Genomic DNA, 8,345 nt, shown 5'->3' on the forward strand with positions numbered 1-8,345 from the left:
CGCCCCCAGCCCAGGCCGCCGCCGCCGCCGCCCCACGCTGCCCAACGAGCCCGCGAGGGGACGCAGGAGGCCTCAGCCTCCGCCTGCCGAGCCCGACTGCTAAGGAAGCGGCGCCAGAGCCTCCGGACGGACACGTCGCCGTCACGGCCGCCACCCCGAAAGGCCGCTTCCGGTGCGTCGCCCGCACGGCTCCCCGGCGCAAACGCACTTCTCCGCCTCCTTCCTGGCTGGGTCCGCTGGAGCGGGCACTGGGAAGAGCGGGCACTGGAAAGAGCGGGCACTGGGAAGAACGGGCTCGCGAGCGGTTAGAGCAGCCGGGCGGCGACACTGCCTTTCTACGCAAGCGGCTGGAAGGAACGAACACCGGGATCTGTTCTTGCGGGGCTCGAGGGCCGCACGGCCTCTTTTCGAAACCGGACCTTATCGCCTTCCGCCTGATGGGCCCTTAAGGTTGAGGGTGAAGAAGCGTGTGCAGCCTTCTTTGCCCGTTGCGACTACTGTGGCGTTGCTGTCTTTAAAGTTGAAGTCTCTGACTCAGAGAAAATTCTGAATTGGAACGCACACCGGGAGCTTCCGGTATCCGGGCCGAATCTCCGGACGCAGCCTGCCGCCGTTGCTCAGCAACGGCACCGGAGCGTCTGTGATTGGCTGGGCCTGGCCCCGCCCCGCCTCGCGCGGCGGACCTGGGTTAGAGGTCCCGCCGCCCTAAGGACCTTGGCACTTTGCGGGCGTCGTGCAGAGGCGGTTGCAGTCATGGAGAGAGAGGCCGTTTGGAGAGAGCCCGACACCGCCGAGGTGCTGCCCCAGCACAAGTTCGACCACAGAGCCCTGGAGGCCTACCTAAACCAGCACTTGCCTGGCTTTGGGACGCAGCCCGAGTCTACGCTAACCGTTACGCAGTACAGGTATCGACGCTGGCCCTCACCCCCAGCAGACACAGATCTCTGCTTCGGGCTTTCCTCCTTTTCACCCTGGGGTGGGTCCGGATTTCCTCGGTCCCAGTATGTTTCCTGCAAAGAAGCACCTTGCTGTTGACCATCCCCAGCGTTCCGCTCCGCTCAGTCCCAATTCGAGGACGATGATCGAAGCGCTGTAATAACATTTGCCATTCCACTGGGCAATGGAGTTTTTGTTTTAAAATGAAATTATGTCCCTCGACCTCTTGTGCTACAATCCTTTATAACTTGAGACCTTATTTTGAGACGCCGGCGTAGTGCCTGTAATTGGCGGTGTTCCCAGTAGAATCCAGATCCTAGTCCTTTCACTGAGCAAGGTGCACCACCACTTGGGGCCTAAGTTTTTTCGAAGCGAGGAAATTAAGCTGAATGAGGTGATCCTCAGAGTACTGTTCCCTTGAATCTGGCTTTAGTCTGATGTTTTACAATAGATGATACTTTTTTAAAACTTTATTTCAAATACTTTTTATAAACACGGGACTGTAGAAAGAGTCCTAGCTTCTAGAAAACTATATCTGCCATTGTCTGGGTATTTAAATATGTTATATAAGCTCTGAAAACAAGTTTTCTAATTTCTAATACTTCCCAGTTTTGCTGAGTCTTAAGAATAATGAAGCAATGTAGGCGAAAGGGTTTAAACAGGGGGTTCCATTGGCTCCTTATCACTAGCATTTATATTCTTTGACTGTTGATTTTCATGAAAATGGAAGTAGTAGTAAAGGTCAGATGAATCATAGAGTTTGGGGGATATGAAAATTAAAAGGCCTCACATTCCAGTAGATACTAGGGATGAAGGAGAGGTGGAATAAAGAATGGCCTGGCTTTTACTCTAGAAACCTGGTGTTGTAAACAAAGTAACAGGTTGAAGTTCAAATTTTAGCTGTTGGTGTGGAATTTGAACAGATTGGCCTTTGAGCATCAAGTCCTGCTTTGGCAAAAAAGGAATAATATATTCATATTCAAGATTTTTGGAGAGTTACTGAATTGAAAGAAACTTAGTTCTAAATTAAGCTGTATGCTTAATAAATGAAATTAGTTTTGGCAAAAAAAAAAAAATTACTTCCAGAAATGCTATTTAACTTTAATTTAATGTAGATGTATCGAACTATAGATCCCACAGAGGAAACACATTTATTTCCAGGACACATGAAAAAGCTTATAAAAATAGAAAGCACATTAGTTCACAAAGGAAGTGTCAAATATTCTGAAGTAGCTTTCTTTTTAAAAAAAATTTTTTTAAGAGTATAAGTGTCAAAAGTTTAACAAAAGACAGCTAACAAATACATTTTAGAAATTAATTGACTCATAAGTTAAAGAGCCAGTAATCTACACAGATAATAATGGTTTATGAAAGTTCAGTATACAAATCAATTACATTTCTATACTTTAGCAAAAAACATTTAAAATATAATATTCAAAAAGCTATACTTAATAAAAGCATCAAAATATAAATTACTTAAATAAAATATGTGCAAGACCTTTGAGAGAAAATGACAATATTTTATTAGAACTTTTAAAAGAGTTCTAAAAATTGAGAGATGCCATGTACGTGAGTTGGAAAATTCAATATTATAATTTTTTTTATTGGTAATCTAAAGATTCATTCAGTACAAGGGCAAAATACTAATTTTTTGTGCAGAAAAAAAATGCTCCTAAATTTTATGTGCAAGAACAAAGGATTAACAATAGTAAAAACACTCCTAAAGAATAAAAATGGGAAATTTGAATTAAGGTTGCATGGTATTCACAAAGAAATAAACAAACACACCAATGAAAAAGAATAAAGAATTCAGGAAAAAACTCACATATTTATAGTGAGTCTTTGATATATGACAGTGCTGGCACTGAAAGTCTGTGGTTGTTGCAACTTGTATCCAGATGTACCACCAAAGCCTCATGCAGTCATAGGTGGGGCATTTTGGAGGTGGCTAGACCTAGGGTGTGTGCTGCTGGGATCAAGGATATGATGCTGGGACTGATTCTCAGTGTAATGCTAGGATTAAGCGGGTGTGGTTACTAATTTAGCCCACTGATTGGTTTGGCATAGTTCTGGGTGTGAGTGCTAGCCCTAACTAGGGGTTAGCCTAGATAGAATACAAAGGGCTAAAGAGAAGCTGCTGTTGTCCTTTGTAGCTTGGTGCCTTCTGCCTTCTGTCTTCTGCCCTCCATGAACTGTTTCTCCTGTGTGATGCCCCTCTGCCACGCTACCCTGCCTTGGAGCCAGCTGATTATGGACTGAAACCTCTACAAACTGTGGGCCAAAATAAACCTTTCCTCCTTTAACTTTGAGTGTTGGGTATTTTGTCTCAGTAATAAGAAAAGTAACTAATACAGTGGTACTGGGGAGTCTTTTCAAGAAATTCTAATGAGATAATTGTACAGATGAAAAAAGTTAAACAGACCGCTCTACTTCACACAATTTCAAGGAAATAAAAGACTTGAACTTTAAAGGCAAACTACATATTTGAAAGGTGCATGTGATATTTATGCCTTTGAATTGGAAAAGAAATTCTTTTTAACAGTACAGTAGTGGAGGTGAGTCAGTTAAAGCTGTACATAACAACATAAACATGGACAGTGTTATTTTGTAAATGTCTGTATGTCTGTTCTTACGTTTTCATTCTTTTGTCTTTAAAAGTGGACAAATAAAAAGCATAATGTTTAAGGAGATAAACTTCAAGAGAATGGTAAATATAAAATTCAGGATGATAGTCATTCTAAGGGGAAGACACCAAAAGGTCTTCGAAGATACAGGATAATTTTCTCAGGTTAGTGAAAATATGCTGTTTTTTCTTTAGTTTATATTTTCCTAATACTCTTTTAAGAAGATTTTGGCAATTCTAGGGATTGAACCTAGAGCCTTTGCACTGAGCTACATCCTGTCCCTTTTTTATTTTTTATTTTGAACAAGGTCTTGCTAAGTCACAAAATTGCCCAAGCTGGGCTAAAACTTGGAATCCACCTGCCTTAGCCTTCCAGAGTGCTGCTACAAAATTTATTTTTAAATTTTGCAAAAATTAAATCATATTGGTAATATAAAATATCCAGAATTAAATAATAAAACATTATATAGCTTGATAGTACAAAATTTGTGACAACAGCTGAGTGCTTACTGTGTATCTGGCACTGTCCCATCTACTGGGGAGATAACAAAGAAGCCTTCTAGCACTTGTATTTGAAGGAGACAGATGATAAACAGAATAAGTTTCTAAATATTACAACCTTCTAGCGGTTGATGGGTAGGGGGAGAGAACAGCAAAAACAGTGCTGTGTAACCGGAAGTAACCCATTTTGGCCTCCATTTGGCCCAAATCAAAGTCCAGTGCTCTATGCACAGAAATGTTTTAGCAACCTGACACTTCATCATCCCTAACATTCCTTCTCATGTCTTTGGGTCCAGGCACTGGCCATGTCCTCACTGACATTTCTTCTCCCTCTTTCCCTTTTCCCTTAAAAAATACCACGGCCCCTCCTCCTGGTACAAATCTCCCATTATCTTGCCGCACTCCCTCTTGACAGTGTATTAAATAAACTCCTGTTGTTATCTTTATTTGGTCTTGGTAAATTCTTTTATCATCCCTATGACTAGGTAGGCTTCTATAATTCAGTCTTACCAGGTCTCTTAGTTACTATTCTCAGTACTGAAACAAAATATCAACACTCAAAGTTAAAAGAGAAAAAGTTCATTTTAACAGTTTGTAGAAGTTTCAGTTTATAATTGACTGGCTCCAAGGCAGGGTGGCATTACAGTGGGGCACCACAGAGGAGAAACAGTTCATGGTGGGCAGAAGGCAGGAAGGCAGCAAAATAGTGAAGTAGCAAGCAGCCAGCCAGAGACAAGCCATGGCAGCAATCCTCTTTCTATCCCTTATGTTCTGTCCAGGTTATATGCCCTTAGGGTGGGTAACACTCATACCTAGGGTGGTCCTTCCCATTATCCACACCCAGAACTATGCCAGACCAATCAGAGGACTAATTTAATAGTCATACAGCCTAAATCCCAATGTCACACACTCTAGATCCAGCCACCTCTGAAAAGTCCCACCTATAACTGCATGAGGCTTTGGGAGAACATATAGATGGGAACCATGATATAAAGCAAACAATAAATGAGGGCATGGCAGGAAGACCTCATTGAGGAGCCTTTGCATTCATTCAGCAAAGACTTGAAAGAGATGAAGATGTGAGCCAAGTAAATACCTGTGAACAGAGAGTTGCAGACACAGGCAGAGGCACTGGAGGACTGTGTTTGGTTGTTGAAGCCAGTGTGACCTAAGTAGTGTAAGCAAGGGCAGTAGGACCCTCTGGATTGTGAACACTCTGGCCTTTGCTGCGAGTTGAGACAGGGAGAGAAGAGATGTTTTTGAACCGAGGAAATTGACTTCTCTTTTTTGAGGGTAGGGGCAGTGCTGGGGACCTAGGTCCTTCACACTCAGCTACAGCCTCAGACCTTTTTATTTGTAATTTGAGACAGGGTCTTGCTAAGTCACTGAGTTTCCCAGGCTGGGCTCCAACTTGTGATCTTCTTGCTTCAGCCTCCCAGAGTACTGTGATTACAGACATCTATCACTATGCCCAACTATGACTTCTGCCTTTTAAAAAACAGAATCTCTGTATTTTGGGTTGAGAATTGACTGAACAGGGCAAGGACAGAGCAAGACTGCACATTATAATGTTCTGGTTGGGAGATATTAGTGGCACAGACCTGTGGGGTAGTATAAAATAGGTGAGAAATGATCACAGCTTTGGTATATTTTGAAAGACATGTTGATTAGATATAGGGAAGGAATAGACAAAGAATATTCCATTTTTTCCATAATAACTGTAAGCATGGAGTTATCCTGAAATGAAGGAGAGATTGTAGAAAAACACATTAGAGGAAGAATATTAGAAACTCAGTTTTGTAGCATTAAATTTTAAGGTGCCTATTAGACCTTCAGGTGAATAGGTATAGCAACAGTTGGGTGTAAGAGTCGGGATTACAACAGAGATCTGGACTAGACGTAAATTTGGTAGTCACTGATGTAGAGACAGCATTTAAAGCCATGAGATAAAAGAGCTTTCCCAGAAAATAAGTCTGCCTAAAGCAAAGGCGTAGGGATACCTCCACAGCACCCCAATATTAAGAAGTTGAAGAATTAAGAAGAACACACAAAAGTGTAAGGGGAGTGGTCAGAAAAGTAGGGGAGAACTATAGCTTATATTAATGTCCTTTAAAAAGTAGCTTTAGTGGAAAGATGAGAATGAAAATTTGATTGAAATTGATTTAAGAGAGAACAAAGGAGGAAAATTAGAACAGAGAGCATTTTTACAAAGGGAATGCAAATTTTAAGTGGAGGGTAAAGTAAGGCCAAGAAAAGGCTTTAAAAAAAAAAAAGATCACACTTGTATGCTGATAGCAGTGGTGTAGAATCTGTGCAGAAGGTGACAAAGACTTAGAAGGCAGGAAAGTCAGGGACCCAGTTCACGAAGATGAGATTGTCAGATGGAGATGTAAACATTCTTCTATAGACTCTGGAGGGAAGATAATAATACACAGGTACAGATGATTGTGTGCAGTAGGGATAGCAGTATAAGCTTATGGATGTACTCATCTGATCACCGTATTTTCACGTTAAAGGAGGATGCTAAGTAACTGAGAGTGAAGATAGAGGAGGTGTCAGAGATTTGAGGAAAAATTACACAATAGTCATCTGAGAGCATGGGAGAATGAATGGGCTGAGGAAATAAGATATCCAAGTGAGGCTCCTTTTGAGGTTCATGGTCATTAATTTGAAAAAAGAGTACTTATTTTAGTAAACATTACTGCTGTTTTATTCAGATCCTCTTTTTATTGTTTCTGTACACACCGAAGTGAGCTGGGTTTCCAGTAGCCAACAGATGTCACTCTTTTCCTTTCCTTTCTTTTCCTTTCCTTTCCTTTCTGTTCCTTTCCTTTCCTTTTCATTCCTTTCCATTCCTTTCTTTCTTTCTTTCTTTTTCCATTCCTTTCTTTCTTTCTTTTTTCTTTTTTTCTTTTTTTTTTGGGCTGTTGGAGTCTCCTTTGCCCTAAATGTTGTGATGTTTGAGACAGCCCTCAATCAGTTCAGGGGTATTAAATCTCCATCATCCTTGTTTCAGAGATAAGATAATTCTTGAGTATAACTGATACTGCATAGCTTTTATATCCCACTCCCTAGGTACATATCACTTGAGATCAGGTTTGCTCTGCTGATATGCTGTAAGCAACTTCATCTTGCAGCATAGCCTTACTTGGCTTTCTCTCTTCTTCCCCTAGTTCTTTATCAGTTTCCCAAGATTTCCTTTAGTCTCTTGTACACATATTTTTTCTGAGGGTCTTGCTCAGGAACCTAACCTAGAACAAAAATTATGGCTGCGCATCCCTTCTCCCACCTACCGTTAGTTGTATGGGTGCAAGTAGAGAATTGAATTCAAGCAGGAAGGTGATTTTGGCAAGCAGATACCACACAGTAAGAAAAGAACAAGTGTATTGGAGATGTACAGGGTGGCAGTTATGTAATTTACCATCAGATTTAAGCTAGTCAAAGAAAGGAATGATGAGGAGTCAAAGGAATGTCTGCTGATATTTACTAGGTTCCAGGGCATAATAACTCAGAATGAGCGCTGACATAGTGTTAAGGAAAGTATCACTGGAGGGGAAGATGGACAGAATGGACAGGGTCTAGTGTTAGAGGGAACATCTGTAAGGTAGGAGTAGCATTAATGAGAGCAATTGTGAATCAAGCTGCAGTGCTCAGAAATGAGAACGAGTCATCTGGGAGGCAGTATGACTACAGTAAAGGTAGAACAGAGGGTATCAGAGTCTCATGACATGCAGTTCAAAGGCGGGAGGCATTTGAACAGCCGGAAGAAGAGAGTCCAGAAGTGACAGCATCAGGAAGACACGGACTCCATTTCTAGGCCCACTGGATGGCTGATGTGGGGAAAACGTACTGTTTAGAAAGCCTGCAGAGGAAACAGGGTCCTCGTGGAATATTTGTGATTTAGAGCAAGAAGGCAAGTGGCCTAGTCAGAGAAGATACTGACAGTATGTGGGATTATGGAAGACTGGGAGTGCCAGGGGCCAGGGGCACAGTAGAAGGAGAGCATGAGTTGGGGATTGGTGAGGAATGGGAGAACAAGACAAAACCGGGAACGTGCAGACCCTTTTAGGAACTGCAGTGCAGTAGACAAGTGGTAGCAGGGATTTGGATTTCTTGTCTTGATGACATAAACAAGGATGAAGAGTACAGTGTGACCAGTTCTGGTGGTCTCAAGACTCAGTGCTAGGGACTGGGGATTTAGCTCAGCGGCAAAAAGCGCCTGCCTGGCAAGCGCAAGGTCGTGAGTTCGGTTCCCGGTACCAGAGAAAAAACCAAAACCAAAAAA

General features: G+C 42.2%; 1 protein-coding gene across 2 annotated transcripts in view; it reads left to right on the forward strand.

Annotated features, from left to right (window-relative positions):
- Positions 1 to 288: 288 nt before the first annotated feature.
- Acad11 (acyl-CoA dehydrogenase family, member 11) overlaps positions 289 to 8,345 on the forward strand; it is a gene marked incomplete at its 5' end in the record, with an annotated part of 81,459 nt that continues 73,402 nt past the window's right edge. For both annotated transcript variants that reach the window (XM_005406834.2, XM_005406835.2), the window contains 1 exon segment: positions 289 to 905. In XM_005406834.2, the coding sequence (XP_005406891.1) occupies positions 754 to 905 (152 nt within the window).

The sequence above is a fragment of the Chinchilla lanigera genome, unplaced genomic scaffold (assembly GCF_000276665.1).
Source record: "Chinchilla lanigera isolate Chin_1 unplaced genomic scaffold, ChiLan1.0 scaffold00100, whole genome shotgun sequence".
NCBI classification, from domain to species: Eukaryota; Metazoa; Chordata; class Mammalia; order Rodentia; family Chinchillidae; genus Chinchilla; species Chinchilla lanigera.